This window comes from Aspergillus karnatakaensis (assembly GCF_047715665.1).
Source record: "Aspergillus karnatakaensis strain CBS 102800 unplaced genomic scaffold BJY04scaffold_97, whole genome shotgun sequence".
NCBI lineage: Eukaryota > Fungi > Ascomycota > Eurotiomycetes > Eurotiales > Aspergillaceae > Aspergillus > Aspergillus karnatakaensis.
Genome location: NW_027395809.1, coordinates 15,688 through 32,168, shown reverse-complemented (window position 1 = coordinate 32,168; position 16,481 = coordinate 15,688). Strand labels below are relative to the sequence as shown.

Genomic DNA, 16,481 nt, shown 5'->3' with positions numbered 1-16,481 from the left:
TCCTCTCATCTCTATCTTGGGTATATATACAACAGGACTAACGTCTGTCGTCTCGCAAAATCAACAAGTACTTCCATTTGTCTCGCCCCTCTGGTGTGGCAAGCTCGTCTTGAACCGTCGGGTTGTTTAGCACCTGTTCGCCCTTTTCCTGAGCCGTCTCTCGCAGTTCTTGTATTGTCCGTCGTTTGAGTTGTGGAAAATTTCTCAGAATCAAAGCGAACCTGTCGGGCCCTGAGACTTGGTTAGTAAGGTCCTCCATAGATAGAGAGTTAGGGCCAGCATACCTTGATGTCGGCTTAGCCCAGCAAAGAGAGCTGCGCCCTCAATGTTCGACCAGGGCTGGCGGTTCTCAAATTGGAGGTCGCCTCTTCTGTCATTACTGGGCTCTGGTACATCGTCCTCGTCATATGATTCCGCCGGAGGCCTTTCCAGATCGCCTCTCTTTGCTGCGCGCACAAGTTCTGCCAAGGGATTCACCAGTTGTCGGACGCGACTCTCGTAACGTATACTGTTCTCCATCGACAAAGATCTCACTCGGGAACAGAACCAGTGCAGTACCTCCAGTGCTCGGTAGAGATGCCCATAGATCGCGTGAAAGCGCCGAGAGTTGGAATGGTAGGTGTCAAAAATAACAAACACTAGCTGTATCAGAGACGGGATGATATTGGCTTCAAACCCCTTGGTTCGCTTGCGACCTCGTTGTCGCGAAGCGGCAGTGCCGTACTTTATCGAAATAGAAACATCTTCCAAGAAGTTATCTCCATCCAGGTGAATGCCATCTAGCACCTTCAGGCGTTCTTGCGCCTCATTTGACGGCAATCTCCCAGAGGACCTTGAACGCCGGCCGAGGTCTTCATACCAGCCTTTCAAGAAGAGGACCGTATCTATTGCATCTCGAAAGTCATCATCGACGCATGAACTTTTGGCCGAGAATCGCCGTATATCACGTTCCTTGTCTATCAGGGCTTCCCAGTTTCTCTGCTGTACTCCAAACTTCATGGCTTGTTTATGTCGAGAAGAGATAGCTTTGACCTCTATAGGCTGACTTTCGAGGCCCATGTCTCTTGCTCCTAAGGGCTTTTGGGCCGTTTCTTCGGCTTCTGACTGTCCCCCGTTCTCCAGATCATCTCCGTTATACTCCGAAACCTCTTCATTATGTTGCGAAGCCTCTCTGCCCGGCACTCTGGTGCGGTCTTCTTCTAGCCCTGAATCCCCACGCTCTGGCTCGCTAGCCTGTCTTGATGATTCCCCGCCCCCCCGAGTAGAGTAACCAATAACCACCCTGCTTCTCCGGTTTTTTATACCCCTGGTCCTGTAAGCTCTACTGGACTCTGGACGTTCTGCATCTCCGTATGGGCGCCTCGGAGACGGCTTCGACGGCCGCGCGGATTGGTTTCCTCGGACCTGCCGTGATTCGCTTGACTTAGCCTCCGCAAAAACTCTTTCTTCATCAGGTTCGACGGAGTCAGAAGATTGTGAAGCCACCGTGGTTCTATTGGCTTTAGAGGGGGTTGTGTCGACGGGCTGAGGCGCTGAAGTTCCTGGAGTTTGCTTATGCTGTCTTGAAGGAGCTTCCAGCTCAGGCGACAAATTCTGGCGCACAAACAGGTCAGAATCTGAGGATGGCGGGTTTGCAGACTCTCGGACGGACTCTCCATCATCATGACCACCATGACCATGATTGGAGCTCGTCATATAGTGGCCTTCAACTAGTTCCACATCTTCAACAGTTTCTGCTGCATGCGATGGAGCTGGGTGTCCCCTCGTCGATCGCTCCCTTGATGGTGGGGTTTCGTGCACTATATCGCGGCCCTTGTTGATCACGACAAAGGGTTGCTCATCGGTGTTCAACCCCCAGGTGTGCCCTCCAGACAAAGTATGTCTCGTTCGTCTATTCTTGGTTCTATTTTGCGGATCCAGCATAGGTGATTTCCGCTTAATGGGAGACGACGCCGACACATATTGCTCGGCGTGCTTAAGATCCTGTCTTAAGGCGGCTGAAGGTGTCGCCGACCTGCTACTGGGAGAACGGTGCACATTATCACTTTCGAATAAATCTAGTAGCCCCTGAAACCCAGTGTCCACGTTCTCGTCATCAGGCTCGTAGTCCGCGGGATGAGAGGGTAGTCGAGGCTCCTCCTCCTCCTCCTCCGCAGTATCCTTCCGAGGCTTCATGATTGAATGGTCCGTCCGCTGTAGCTGTCTCAGTGGGCTTCTTGGCAGCTCTGCATGATATTGTAGACGCGTCGACCGGCGCGGCGATGAGTTGGAGGCCGTGCTGGGCTGGGGTTCAGGGGCAATCGGTATCTCGAAAATATCCCTCCGCGGAGCTCTGGTCAAATTTCGTCTTTTACGAGGAGGGTTTGCGCTTTGCGTTTGACGATTGTTCGCGGTTGAGCTCCCACTCAAGCCGTTGAGATAGTCTAAACTCTGGTCGGTCTGGTCGGTGGATTTGCGCTTCTTGCGAGACGATGGGGTGCGCGCCGGGGTCATTTTAGGGAAGGAGCCTCGCCTTCGGAGGAGTATAAAAGCATAATCAGATTATAAAAGCGTCAATAGAGGGCATTGATGATTGAGTCGCTTTTGGTGATGTTTGCGGGTTTGCGGGGTGGTGTTGGGGTTGTGGTTTCTCGGGACGCGACAAAGGCAAATAAAATGGATGGATGCTTAGCTCCGATTGATCATGGCGTCATGAAATTGAGCAGTAGCTTCTAGCCAGGAACAACCCCACACCTCCACAACTCGCATGCCTTCAGACTCCAGAGCTTGAATCCTTTTCTTGTGAGATTCTAAGCTTCTTATACAGCCGGCGTATTGTACAATGGATCGCTCACAGGCCCGCGTTCTGCGCAAACTGGACACCTCCGCGGGGCACACTTTCATCCAGCCCGCCAAACGAATCAATGAAGGCCAAGATGTGACCGAATTCCTCTCTTCCAAAGCCTACGTTGATATCATGACCTTTCTCCTACAGCTGAATCACTCTCTATTTCCCACAAAATTATCCGACGGGCGCATTCAAACGTGGCCGTTGAACTGCGAAGCCGTCGAATATTCCGCGCCTGTCCGCCAGCTACAACAGCTGCTGTCGAAGCTCGAAGCAATTCTTGAAGAAGCACCACCTGACACCGGTCCACGCCGATTTGGCAATATAAGTTTCAGAAGATGGTATGAGATCGTGGAAAGCAGGGCTTCGAGCCTCCTGGAGGAGTGCTTGTCGGCGGAGATATTGCAGACTCCATCGTCTCAACCTGGTGGACCAACGGCAGAGGTAGAGCTATTGGCATATTTCTTGGGGAGTTGGGGAAGTCCTCAGAGGCTGGACTACGGTACTGGCCATGAGCTGAGCTTTCTTGCCTTCCTGGCGGGTATCTGGAAGCTTCACGGCTTTCCTCAAAACAGTCCAGGCGTGGAGGAGAGGGCGATCGTGTTAGGCGTGATACAACCGTGTGTGGCTTGACTATTCTTGAGAGTATAGTAGCTGATTATGTCTGCAGATATCTTGAGCTTGTGCGAACCATTATTAAGCGATACACTTTAGAGCCTGCCGGCTCGCACGGTGTTTGGGGTCTAGACGATCACTCCTTCATTCCATATATTTTCGGCTCCGCGCAGCTCGCTCCAGCTCTATCAGAAACGGACCCCGTTCCTGAAGAAGGCTCACTACCTGATGCACCGGCCCCAGGTGGGGTCGCCAAAGCCAATGTCGTCGAACGAGAACGACGAGAGAATCTATACTACTCCGCCATTGGATTTATATACGACGTGAAGCGCGGCCCATTCTGGGAGCACAGTCCAATGCTCTACGATATATCCGGTATTCAGGCTGGATGGGCTAAGATTAATAAAGTAAAACAATCACTTAATCCGTCACCCATAACCGCATCTAACTGAAACCATCAGGGCATGATTAAAATGTACAACGCCGAAGTCCTCTCCAAATTCCCCGTCGTGCAACACTTCCCCTTCGGTTCATTATTCAGCTGGAAGCGCGATCCCAACGCCATCCCCCCAGTCGCAACTGCTCATACGTCAACCACAGCGCGGCGGCAAGACGAGGCACCACCTGCAGGCCCAGGAACCCGCGCCCCATGGGCGAGCGCAACCCCGGCAGGACCGCAAACCGGTTTTCCTAGAGGAGGCGCGGCTGCGCTTCCAGATACCTCGAGGCTTCCACCTGGTCCGATGGCGCCGACACGAGCTCCGTGGGCAGCTTCTCAGCCAGGAGGACAGGCTCCCACTGGTGATTCTACTGGTACGGCGCATGCAGCTACCAAAGCCCCGTGGGCCAAATAGTGTGAGCTCCATATCATATTTGAACTAATGAGTCACGAATTCTTGATATGAATCCCGAAAGTCGGGATTGTGAAAAGTAAATACATCCTGTCCACAGAAGCAATAAAAAGACAAACGTTATCTGGGTATCATCTAAAAGCCACCAACGCCATCGCCAAAGACAAAGTATACAGTATAGATCACTCCGAATCAGAGCCGTAGTCAACAAGAGCATTAGATGCACCTTGACTCTTCGTTGCCGGTTCCTTCAGTGTCTCCAAAGCACCGTTACTCGCGACTTGAGTGTCACCGCCACCACCATCCTTCTTCCCCTCGGCCTTCATCGACGGCTTCCTCCTCTTCAACTCAGGCTCCCAGGTATCCCCAGCCTTAAGAAATGGATCAACCGCGGCACGAGTGTTCCCCGTCAACTCGCTCCGGAAAAGAGCCTTTCTCTCCGCAACCACATCCGCCGTCTTCCGTTTGCCAGCAGCACCTTTGGATCTGCTCTTCTTATCGTCTGCACCATTGCCGACCTTCAGAGAAGAATCCACAAACATCGGCTTCGCCCTCACGCCCCTCCCCTCATCGCCAACCCCAAACTCAACCATCCCAGCCCTAACCCCATCCTCTTCAACCTCATCCACAATCTCGATCCCCTCCGGCAAGCTCATCTTGTCTCTCAGCATTTCCTTCCCGCGCTCCTTCCTCTCCAAACTCTTCCTCTCAACCCGGAACCCCCTCCTCAACCTCCTCGACACAGCATACGGATCCTCCCAATCCCTCTCCTGCCTCTTCTGCAACTCCAAAATCCGACTCTTCGCCTCATCCACAACCCTCTTATCCTCGACCTTCCCTTCAATCTTCGCAAACGGATCCGCCATCCCATCATCTCCCTCTTTCCTCCCCACCAGAATCTCCCCCACTTTCGTCCCATCCTCATTGACTCCATAGTCCCTCCTCCTCCCGCCCTCCGTGACGATATACTCCGCGCGGCCCGGATCCGTGCGGATCTCAATCCACCCGCCGCAAATGGTATGTTTGATGCGAAACGCCCAGATCGGCGTGGAGTAGTAGTTCCCGACTTTCTTCTTCTCGGCGTTGAAGCGCACCCCCTGCCCGATTATTGTTTCCGGTTTGCAGGTTGTGCACCATGTTGCGAAGGGCATTTCGAAGCGCACGATTAGGGCGCCTTTGGTTTGGAGGTGCCGGGCGCGGGAGCCGAGCGGGTGGCTTTTGTTGAATGTTGGTTGGCCTTCGCTGTCGGGGGGCATGTATCTGCCCATATCTGAAAAAAATGTACGTTAGCTGCATTTTTTGAGGCGCCATAGTAGCTCTGAGAGGGGAGGAAGTGGTGGACGCACTAAAGCCCTGCATATTGGCGGGTGAGGTGTGGATTTCTTGGGTGGGGATTAGGAGACGTAAGGCTGGCGATAGAATGTTCGTTCTGAGGCCTCAGGTGGGCTGGAGTGTTCATTTGAGGAAGGGACTGAGTGGTTTGTGGAGGGAAAATAAGTTGGTGATGTCGCATGTCGAAACTGCCCGCTGCCTCGGGCTCAGTCTCGGGGATAAGGTGGCATGTTGTGCAAATGACTAAGCTGTATAGGGTACTGTCTGCATAAAATATCTATAGAGTGCCGTCCACAGCACACCAGAAACGATAAGGTAATGGTGACTCAACTGAATTAGATTAAAAATATATATAAGAGAATACAGACTATACAGATTACAATGTCTCACACGCACCACCAACCTCACACCGAACCCTCAAATCAAGCACACTCTCCCCAACATAAACCCTAACCCCTTCCCCTCCAACAACACTCTTCCAATCCTGCACAACCCCATCCCAAATACTCACATCCTTCCTCGTAACCTCCAAAGCCAAGCTCTCACTCTCACCCGGCTCCAGAATCCTCGTCTTCTCAAACTGCCTCAACTGCCTCTTCGGCGTATCACCCAAAGAATCAGGAAGCTCAACATAAAGCTGTGCAACAGCACGCCCAGGTCTTTCTCCTGTATTAGTAACCGTAATGTCGACTGAAAATGCAATGTCCCACAGAGCAGGGTTCCCACCCTCTCCTCCCCCCGCGCGAGGAGGCGGTTTCGGAATCGTACTATACCCCTCTGGGTAGGGGTATTTCTTTGTAGAGTTAGCGACAGCAGCGTCTTTTGCAGGGTTGTCGAGATACGGGTATATATAGCGCCAGATACGAGGGAAGTTTGGTGGCCAGGCAGCTTCGGATGCTGGTGGGATGGTACTTGGGTATGATGGCGTGGGACCTCTGGCTGGGGGAGAGGGAGGGTATTCATTCTCTATCAGGGTGACAATTGATAAAGAGGGCTCGGAGAGCTCGAAGGTTGTGTAAGAGAGGCCGTGGCCGAAGGGGTATCGTGGTGTGATGTCCTCTTTCAGGAAGTGGCGGTAGTCGATGTAGAGGTTTTCCGTGTAGTCGTCTTGGATCTGTCCGAATGGTTGCTGGAGGAGGCCGACGCTGGATGGGTAGTTTGATTCCTGGTAAGGGATTGTGTAGGGGAGGTGCCCGCTGGGGCTGTAGTCACCGAAGAGGATGTCTGTTAGAGAGTGGCCGGCTTCCTGACCTGGGAGATGTGCGATGAGAACGGCCTTGACCGGGTCGAGGTCGATCCATTCTTCGAGGATTATGGGGCCCACTGTGTGGATGATTACGATGATCTGGGAGAACTTCTCTGCAGCGGCCTTGACGAGGTCGTCTCCATTGTGCCAGGCGTGCAGCCCAGAGACTGTCCTGTCACCTGGATTGCCTTCGACAGTGAGAAAGTTCTCACCAGAGTCGGAATTGATAAAGACAATCGCAATGTCATCGTCGTTCACATTCAGGAAGGGAGGAAACTTGGCGGTCAAGAAGAACTCTGCCGCGGGTGAGACTTCAGCAATTGCATCCTTTGGTGTAATGAGATACGGTAGTTTCGATGTTCCACTTCCCCATCCCATCGTAAGTACACCCCTGTTGCAGCCCTTATCGGCACAAGAGTTCAGACCTTGAGGATCCGGTCCTGCATCCGTACCGAATATCTTTAGCGAATCGTTTCGTCTCAAGGGTAGTATGTCTCCTTCGTTCTTCAAAAGGGTAATCGCGTCTCTAGCGACTGCTCGGGCAGTAATGTTATGATTACCCTGAACGTTAACATATTGATTGACTGTACCGATGGGAGAGATCAAAGCGCCTGGATAGATAGGGCCTGTTTCATCTGCCGTGTTACCTGAGAAGTTAGGTAACGGGTAGTCCTCATCCTGGCCCATCTTGAACCATGTTGCGAGAATGCGAGTCACCTGCACAAGTTAGTATATACACAAACAGTCAATTAGGGCACATACCATATCGTTCAAGCGGGCAACCGGGACGGTTCCATTAAGGATTGAACGCGACAGCTCAGGGCCCCAATAACTAGCCCCAGATAGTGGAATGGCACCATCTCCAGGCATATCCATGTCTAACCCGGCCAGGGTTGATGACACTCCACCGAGATGCGCAAGCCAGTCGGTCATGACAAAGCCCTGAAAGCCTAGCTCGTCCTTGAGTATCCCATTGATGAGCTTGCTGTTTTGGCTACAGGCTGATTTATTGACCTAGAAAGGGTCAGTACAGTGAACGATAAAGCTTAGAAAAATAGCACTGACATCGTTGTACGCAATCATCACTGAGCCTACTTCAGCTCGAACACTCTCCGCAAAAGGCCACAGATAAAGCTCGTGGAGAGTCCGGTCATCAATGTTGGATGAATACCCTTGAGTGACGACGCTACTCATGCGATGCATTTCCTGCTCATTGCCCACAAAATGCTTAACGCAAGCAATAGTTCCGGTACTCTGCATCCCCTTAATCGTCTCCGCAGCTCCAATAGCCTGCAACGTCGGGTCAAAGCCAAACCCTTCCCAGTTCCGTCCTCCCCTAGGCTTCCGACCCGTTGGACCGACAGCCGGACCAAGCAGCACATTGACCCCCTTTCCGCGTGCCTCTTCGCCGAGCCCAACCCCACGCTCGTACATGAGGCTCTTGTCAAACGTCGCACCCACCGTAATCCCCGGCGGGAAGGCAGTATTATGGTCGGTATTGCGCACGCCTAGCGGCGAATCGTGCAGGCAGAGATTCGGGATGCCGAATCGAGTGACACTTCCTGTGTGACCGGCGCAGGGGCCCATGAACATCCCGGTCCCGGTCGTGATGTTGACTTTTTCGGCCAGGGTCATGTTGCTCACGATGTTGTGGGCTTTCTGATATGCCTCGGCCCAGTTTGACGCCCAGCCTCCATTAGGAGCTGGATAGTATGGTGGAGAGAAGGCCCCAGAGGCGCGTGTATCGAGGTGGCTTCCTGTAGGGGTCGCAAGGGTACATAGTACCACTGTGGCCAGGAGAGCAAGAGATACCCAGTGAGCCATATTGATAATTCGTCGAGACGTCTCGGATAAGGCAGGTATGAGCAATTGATGCTCTACGAATGATGCCCTCTCGACAGGGATAACCACGTTAACTTATAGGAGATTCCTGAAGCAGGGACTCCGCAGTCACACGGATATCATATACGAACGGTTCCCACCATTCTCAATCCAAACAGCCGGGTCCTCGGAGGATAATATAGATCGGAGCATAACTGCACCGTGTCGCGTGCCAAAGTCATACCCCTCAAAGAATCACCTCCGAGCGTTCTCATTCCTGGAAATACCCCTTGCCTTCACGATGATCGAACTGCCATGCCTTGTTTTGGAAGAAGCCGAGCTTCGCGTAGAGATAGCATTGTCGATCGTGGCGCTAGCTGGTGATTGACGTGCGGTGGAGGTCAAAGAGTTCTCCCGTCTGGATTGTGGTTGGAGATGTGCTCGTTTGACGGGAGTGGTGGAGTTGCCTTTCAGCTTGACTTCCGGGCCACAGAGATGATCTTTCCGAGCCCGGTATCGTGTCAGGGGAGTCCTTATCAAATTCTTAGGATCTGTCATCTGCCGTCTGATCATCTCCAGTTTTTGCGTCGAGCAGAAGAGAGAAATTCTGAGTCAGGTACTCCGTAGTAGAAAGGGTCGGAATACTGTTGCTCGATTGTCACATGCATGATGCTCACTGCTCGCCTCTTATAATTAGATGGACACTGACATGGCATCAATATTAATATTGCTTTGAGATATGAGTATGTACAGAGAGAGGTTTCTAGAGCGAGTCAGTCAGGAGGAAAAGGATAAATAACCCTAAACCCCAACGCTCCTAAGTGTCAACCTTTGATACTTACTTGCTCGTAAACTTCCCTCAGATCCAATGGATCTGCCAGCAACTTCAACACATTAATCATTTCAAAGGCTAGGCTGCCTTGCTGAACACTTCATTAGCGATCAGAGCTGGGCTTTCGTACTTGTTTCTTGTCAACGAGATACATATATGAATGTATGTGCATCTCCACCTCGCTCAATTTCAAGGTAAGCAACCGAGCCTTAATGACCAATTTGAGAACCATCCTCCTCTGAAACAATTCAATTGTATTCTTCTCCTGTATGCTATAAGCATTGGATTTAATGTACGCAGGCAGTATTGAAGTTGAAGCAAGATGAGTTGATGCAAAAAGAAAAAGAACAGGTTATGGATGGACACTCGGGGAATCGAACCCCGGACCTCCTCAATTCTCTAGTACTGAGACAACAAGAGATTCTTCAAGTCCCACTGCGAATGAGGCGTTATACCCCTAAACCAAGCGCCCCACTGAGGATTTTGGCACGCTTATGTGTTCTGCATCCCAAAGATTTAGTATCAAAAAATAGGATTGTTTTGCTTTGTAGTCGACCAGGTGACTTTTTTGTAACAAGGCTTCAGAGTATGCTAGAAGATAAGTACGTTTATATTCAGCAGCCTAAGCCCTCTCAATATTGTGGATGGGATTATTGATTCCTCCCCAGCTTGATATCACACACAGCACAAGTAACAAGCCAACAGAATACAGCCCTCTACTTCTGGTCAACTCGCCGTTGTTTAATCTGGGGTACGACTTTACGAGATCGAAATATGCGGTACTACAAGGAGAAGACACGAGTGCTCGGTCTCAATAGCTTCTTTTGCGCACCTGGTGTCACAGCTCCAAGCAGGACAGGACAGAAAGGGGAGAAATGGGAAATAGCATCAGGTTCCACACCTCCTAGTTAGGGTAAGGGCTGTCAAGTAAAGGACTCCCGCTAGAATGCTTTCTAGTTGTGGATATATGTTGAGTGGAGAGTTGCGCTCCAGTTTCGCCCACAACAAAGTCAGCCTACATGTGGTGCATGACTCGATTCAATGCCAGCATGGTGCAGCTTATGGCAAATTGCTACCTAGCATTGCTCCCCGATGCCCCCAAGCCTTCCACATGACTTGAACAGCCCTGAGGTCGCTGTCGGATATACTCCGGTAAGTCGATGCACACCCTGAAGCGGCAAGTCACCCCACCATCTCCATTGCAGACTCGACCCCCCGAGAAAAACGAGCAAGGATTCCCAATAGCTCGCACGGGAGTCCTCCGTAGAGAATCCGTGATTAGCTTGGAACCTCAAAACATGGGGACGTCTCGGAGTCCCCGCAGTCAAGCTCGACCCAATGTATCGGGGAGCCTCCGCCGGCACTTGCAGCGAGCCAATCAGTGACATCCATTGCCGTCTACCCCCGATAAAATTTATGACGAGGGCTTGTCGGGTGAGCAGATTCCCCGCGCTTGGAGAGGAAATAGTATCTTGCTGGAGGGGCTAGCAGGCTTATCGGGGAAGCTATGGAGATCTGTCCTCCGTTTATTTAAATATCTTAGGTCCTGCTGTTCTGGCTGGGCAGCTCAGTTCGTATGAACGGAACCCTGGCTGGCGCGATTGCAGGATGACTCGCACGTTCGATATAGACTATGTTCTGGCAAACATTAGCGATCAGGATAAGATTGCTTTGCTTTCTGGTTTGTCTTTCTATGGAATTTGGCTGACGAGCTACCCCGCTTGGTGCTGACACAGTTAGGGATTGATTTTTGGCACACTCATCCTATTCCCGAACTCGGTGTCCCTAGTGTACGAGTGACTGATGGACCCAATGGAATTCGGGGGACAAAGTTCTTTGCTGGTGTGCCGGCTGCTTGTCTCCCATGTGGGACTGCGTTAGGAGCAATATGGGACAGGGAGCTACTGAAGAAAGCTGGAGAGCTAATTGGCGATGAATGTATAGCAAAGGGCGCGCATTGCTGGCTTGGTCCGACTGTGAACATGCAACGTTCGCCGTTGGGTGGACGTGGGTTCGAATCGTTCTCCGAAGATCCATACTTGGCGGGTGTTGCCGCGGCATCAATGATCACAGGCTGTGAGAGCAAGGGAATTATCGCTACGATAAAGCACTTCGTCGGAAATGATCAGGAACACGAGAGACGTGCTGTGGATGTGATTGTGACCCCACGCGCATTCCGCGAGATTTATCTGCGTCCGTTCCAGATTGTTGCAAGAGACGCAAGCCCCGGAGCGCTGATGACCTCGTACAACAAGATAAATGGGAAGCATGTGGTGGAGGATCAAAAGATGTATGATCTGCTTCGGAAAGACTGGGGCTGGGACCCTCTGTTTATGAGTGATTGGTATGGGACTTACACGACGATTGACTCGACAAATGCTGGATTGGACCTCGAGATGCCCGGAGTGTCGCGGTACAGAGGAAAGTATATCGAGTCAGCGCTGCAAGCACGCCTTATCAAGACATCGACACTAGATGCGCGGGCCCGTAAGGTGTTGGAGTTTGTGCAGCGTGCGAGCCGAACCAAAGTCTCAGAGGTCGAGAAAGGACGAAACCTTCCGGAAGATCGTGAGCTTATGCGGACGCTCTGCGCAAATAGTATTGTCCTGCTAAAGAATGAGAGCGGCATCCTTCCGCTGCCAAAGACCACAAAGAAGATTGCGCTGATTGGGTCCCATATCAAGAATCCCGCCATCTCCGGCGGTGGTAGTGCGTCCCTGAAGCCGTACTATGCCGTGTCCGTTTTCGATGCAGTACGAGAGGCCCTCCCTGGTGCAGAGCTAGTGTACGAGACAGGAGCATACGCCCACAACATGCTGCCAGTCATCGACCGCCTGCTGAGCAATGCCGTCATCCACTTCTACAACGAACCTGTAACCAACACAGACCGCAAGCGTCTCGGGACAGAGCCAGTGCCCACGACGGCATTTCAGTTCATGGACTACAAGCTCCCTGGTCTCAACAGGGCGCTGTTCTGGGGAACTTTGATTGGCGACTTCACCCCAGACGCTTCTGGTATCTGGGACTTTGGACTGACCGTGTTTGGAACTGCCAATTTGTACATCGACGACGAGTTGGTTATTGACAACACCACTAACCAGACCAAAGGAACGGCCTTCTTTGGAAAAGGTACGATTGAGGAGCCCGGGTCAAAGGCCCTGGTTGCCGGCCAAACCTACAAGATCCGCATTGAGTTTGGATCGGGCAACACCACGACTATGAAGACGACGGGTATGGTGAACTTTGGCGGTGGCGCCGCCAATCTTGGAGCGTCTCTGCGCATGGACGCAGATGAAATGATTGATAGAGCTGTGAAAGCGGCAGCAGATGCAGACTACACCATTCTCTGTACTGGACTGAACCAGGACTGGGAGTCAGAAGGATTCGACCGCACACATATGGACCTTCCGCCGGGTATCGACAAAATGATCGCACGGGTGTTGGAAGTTGCAGCAGACAAAACGGTTATCGTCAACCAGTCCGGAACGCCCGTCACAATGCCCTGGGTAGATCAGGCCAAGTCAATTGTGCACGCATGGTACGGTGGTAACGAAACAGGACATGGAATTGCCGATGTGATCTTTGGAGACGTCAACCCCAGCGGCAAGCTCTCGCTGTCTTGGCCGAGCGATGTCAAGCACAACCCAGCATACTTGAACTACGCGAGTGTGGGTGGACGGGTGCTATATGGAGAGGATGTATATGTCGGGTACCGGTTCTATGAGAAGACCGGTCGCGAGGTCTTGTTTCCTTTTGGGTAGGAAGTTCCCTTTGACTTTAGATGTGAAGATTCGTACTGACAGAATCGCAGACACGGCCTTTCGTACACGACCTTTGAAACCTACCCCGAAGCCTCCGTTTTCCCTAATACGTTCGTACCAGAGAGCCCTCCGACCGCAACGATCCGAGTGAAAAACACAGGCAAGGTGGCTGGTGCACAAGTGCTGCAGCTGTACGTGGCAGCTCCGAACAGCCCGACCCCGCGTCCACAAAAGGAGTTACAAGGGTTTGAGAAAGTGTTTTTGCAGGCAGGCGAGGAGAAGGAGGTCAGCATCAAGCTGGACAAATACGCCACGAGTTTCTGGGATGAGATTGAAGAGTCGTGGAAGAGCGAGGCAGGAGTGTACGAGGTGTTGGTTGGAACATCCAGCGACAAGATCGTCGCTCGCGGACAGTTCAAGGTCGACAAGACGCGGTACTGGAGTGGACTCTAGCGTAAATAGAGAATGGCAGATACCCCGGAAATAGCTCCAAGACTAGTCGCGTGATTGGAGGAAAATTGACTGCAGCTGAAGACCATCGACCAGAATGGACGGTAGTGCTTCGGTAAGAGAAGCGACCGTTGCTGTAAGCGATCTGGGGTCTTGACACTTCACCATAGTCATGTACCTGTTATATCCGGCTGAATGGCATGATTTATCATCGCTGATCCCCTGGCTCTGCCTAAGTGAACTCTTGTTTCATGAGTCGCACGCGAGGTCTCCCCGCACTCTCGCAGCGATCTCCCTTTGTTATCTGTTCCTCCCCACCCTTTGGCCCCTCGCAGACTGCAGATGGAGTCTGTCTCCGGTCCCCAAAAATCTCGCAAGCACACTAGGGTCTTGACAGCTTGCGATGCCTGTCGACTGAGCAAGACGCGCTGCGATTCTGCGCGTCCCATATGTGCCAAATGCTTGAAGCGCGGCGTGGCCTGTGTCTACCCCGAGTCCGATCCTTTGTCGATGTCAGTCTGCCTCTGATTTTATTAGGCCCTGATTTGATCTGATAGTCTTGGGTTCTCATAGTCTCGAGGCATGGGGTTCCAAGATACTCGAATCCGTGGAGCGCCAGGAACGCCTGCTCACGGACACCCTGGGAGCCACCAGTCCCCTGCCCCTTCAGCAGTCACAGCAACTCCCCGCTTTTTTCCAATCACCCATCGAAACGGACGACACGGAGCTTATATCGCGAAATGATACGCTCAAAACTCCTATTACAGGGTCTGATATGATCCTCAGCTGGCCGATATTCCCGCAGGAGAAACCAGTGTCGACCTTCCCTCCGCCTGCCTTTGAAGAGAAGCCCGATCGCTTCCCCACAGGTTGGTCCGTCTGTTTGGTTGCTTATTTGTCCACGCAAGAACTGGTCAAGAGCTGATTCTTGCTTGTGATAGTCATACCTAGCTTTGAACCACGTCGGATCATAGAACTGCGAGACATCTTCATGATCAAAATACTCGCCAAGAATCCCATCATCGACGCAGAACAATTGGAGGGATACATCGCCCACGTGCTGGAAACAGGGATCGACTGGTCCGCTCACTCTTGCCTCGTGCTGCTTGTCCTTGCGCTAGCGGCGATTTGGGGTACTTATCCCGAGGATGAAACAAGGGAGGTACCGTGTCCGGAGCCGAACTATGGCGGTCCGTTGACCTACGTGACGATGTCGGTGCCTGAGCATAGGATGAAGGAGTCTCTAGGATATCTCTCTATGGCGCGAAAGCGGATGTCGGCTGCTTACCTCGATAACTCTTTACTGGGAGTACAGTGCCTTTGCTTATTCGGGTGGGTCAACTTGACACAATGAGATGGCTATTGCTGACTGTGACAGCTTCTGGTATCAGTACAATATTGAGCCAATACCCGGTTGGAAAATGTTTCGCACAGCATCTATGCTCTGGCAGACATACAATTTGAAACACCGGAGCGGAGGTAGGGAAAGGTCAGCACAGGAGGAGAGTACGTATACCACGGCAGTGTTATATTCTGTGACTAATTTGATCTAGGTATGGAACAACGGCTCTATTGGACGTGCCTCAAATCCGAATGGTGAAGCTTTTCTCGTACTACGAGCCAACAGGTACTAATTATCCATAGTGAGGTCCGATATGAGCTTTGCGAACTACCGCCATCCGACCTCTCGCTTTCCGATTTCCCATTCGCATTACCCAGTTTTCCTGTTTACCAGTCCCCATTTGGAGGTAGTCCTGAAAACAACGCGCACAGCCCTTCTACTCCAGCCCTGGACTCAACCCCGTACTACTACTACCTCGCAGAAATCTCCATGCGGAGGCTTCTGAACCGCGTGCGCAACGCGGTCCGTATCCTTTCACCCACCCTTGACATTCAGGCCATCAAGCAATTCACAACAACACTTTGTCATCTGGAAGAGCAGTTACACCAGTGGGTCATATGTTTGCCACCTGCTCTTCGTTTCAATATGCCGCTTGAGTCCCGCCCGCCCCCGCAAGAACCAGAGCTGGTGAAGCTTGTGCGCGAGCGCTACGTCGAAGTTCGGGAACTGCTCTGTCGCGCATACCTTTACCTTTGTATCCATGCATCATTAGACAGAGAGCTCGCGGCGATGTATGGCACCAAGGCAACCGAGTCTCTTTTACTCGCAGTTTATCGAATTCAGAACGAAGTACCATTCTTCCGACATCCAGGGTCATGGGGAGCGTGTCGTGTGCGATTCAACCATGCGTTATGCCTCGTTGCTGCCTTCCGCGCAAAGGTAGATGAGATTCCCTCAGCCGAATATGTCAGCCTACCGGTCAGCTGGGCAGGTTGTGTCCGAGTAGTAATTGAGCGATTAAAAATCTGGGGTCAAGAGGGAGGCGGTATCAAGGAGTTAAGCATCTTATTGGAGTGGTTAATGCATGGGATTGTTTAGCTTTCGTTTCTGTTTGGGATGAAAGGAAATGAAACGGAATTATGGGACATGAATGTATGATTTATGATACCAATTTATCACATTTGGCGCTTTGCTTTTCCAAAACATTCGACCCCGTCCTGCATGCACTCATTTGCGGCTGACATGGTACGCATCCCTGAATGTTCTTCAATCGTCCATCCTGATGATGATCACTTACCACAATTTGCGAACCGAGGTCAGAGAGATTACTTGGACGGTCTGCTGGCAAATGCCTCATTGCTCGGCACTTCGATATCCTTCGGCATTTTGCGTGAGTTTGAGACA

The 16,481-nt window shown here is 51.8% G+C and overlaps 6 protein-coding genes and 1 non-coding gene across 7 annotated transcripts; 3 read left to right on the top strand and 4 right to left on the bottom strand.

The window, feature by feature from the left end:
• Window positions 1-37: 37 nt before the first annotated feature.
• BJY04DRAFT_224677 (uncharacterized protein) lies at window positions 38-2,493 on the bottom strand (the record flags this gene model as incomplete). Its single annotated transcript, XM_073718037.1, has 2 exons — window positions 38-231; window positions 285-2,493. 2 exons carry the CDS (start codon window positions 2,491-2,493, stop codon window positions 38-40), a joined length of 2,403 nt encoding a protein of 800 aa, XP_073564585.1.
• A 199-nt stretch (window positions 2,494-2,692) lies between these two features.
• On the top strand, window positions 2,693-4,342 carry BJY04DRAFT_203155 (Phosphotyrosyl phosphate activator protein-domain-containing protein). The gene is made up of 3 exons (XM_073713321.1): window positions 2,693-3,447; window positions 3,498-3,849; window positions 3,904-4,342. The coding sequence occupies exons 1-3, from the start codon at window positions 2,822-2,824 to the stop codon at window positions 4,294-4,296; spliced, it is 1,371 nt and encodes a 456-aa protein (XP_073564584.1). The 5' UTR covers window positions 2,693-2,821; the 3' UTR covers window positions 4,297-4,342.
• Window positions 4,339-5,786, bottom strand: BJY04DRAFT_203154 (Saf4/Yju2 family protein). Its single transcript, XM_073713320.1, has 2 exons — window positions 5,640-5,786; window positions 4,339-5,563 (listed from the first exon to the last, which is right to left on the bottom strand). Exons 1-2 carry the CDS (start codon window positions 5,650-5,652, stop codon window positions 4,476-4,478), a joined length of 1,101 nt encoding a protein of 366 aa, XP_073564583.1. The 5' UTR covers window positions 5,653-5,786; the 3' UTR covers window positions 4,339-4,475.
• A 215-nt stretch (window positions 5,787-6,001) lies between these two features.
• BJY04DRAFT_233308 (beta-glucosidase) lies at window positions 6,002-8,695 on the bottom strand (the record flags this gene model as incomplete). Its single annotated transcript, XM_073719948.1, has 3 exons — window positions 6,002-7,588; window positions 7,634-7,885; window positions 7,937-8,695. The coding sequence occupies 3 exons, from the start codon at window positions 8,693-8,695 to the stop codon at window positions 6,002-6,004; spliced, it is 2,598 nt and encodes an 865-aa protein (XP_073564582.1).
• A 1,188-nt stretch (window positions 8,696-9,883) lies between these two features.
• On the bottom strand, window positions 9,884-9,996 carry BJY04DRAFT_t155. Its single transcript has one exon. It is a non-coding gene; the product is annotated as a tRNA-Ala (tRNA).
• A 1,136-nt stretch (window positions 9,997-11,132) lies between these two features.
• Window positions 11,133-13,738, top strand: BJY04DRAFT_233307 (beta-glucosidase H; the record flags this gene model as incomplete). The annotated part of the gene is made up of 3 exons (XM_073719947.1): window positions 11,133-11,205; window positions 11,265-13,281; window positions 13,336-13,738. 3 exons carry the CDS (start codon window positions 11,133-11,135, stop codon window positions 13,736-13,738), a joined length of 2,493 nt encoding a protein of 830 aa, XP_073564581.1.
• Window positions 13,739-14,077: 339 nt separating this feature from the next.
• BJY04DRAFT_224672 (uncharacterized protein) lies at window positions 14,078-16,175 on the top strand (the record flags this gene model as incomplete). The annotated part of the gene is made up of 6 exons (XM_073718036.1): window positions 14,078-14,247; window positions 14,309-14,604; window positions 14,677-15,067; window positions 15,114-15,241; window positions 15,289-15,331; window positions 15,380-16,175. The coding sequence occupies 6 exons, from the start codon at window positions 14,078-14,080 to the stop codon at window positions 16,173-16,175; spliced, it is 1,824 nt and encodes a 607-aa protein (XP_073564580.1).
• Between the last annotated feature and the right edge of the window lie 306 nt (window positions 16,176-16,481).

Excerpts from the sequence above, each read along its gene's own strand:
- BJY04DRAFT_203155 (XM_073713321.1), top strand. The coding sequence starts at position 2,822 with ATGGATCGCTCACAGGCCCGCGTTCTGCGCAAACTGGACACCTCCGCG. Across the intron at positions 3,448-3,497 it reads GTGTTAGGCGTGATACAACC|ATATCTTGAGCTTGTGCGAA; the intron begins GTGTGTGGCTTG and ends TTATGTCTGCAG. Across the intron at positions 3,850-3,903 it reads GATGGGCTAAGATTAATAAA|GGCATGATTAAAATGTACAA; the intron begins GTAAAACAATCA and ends TGAAACCATCAG.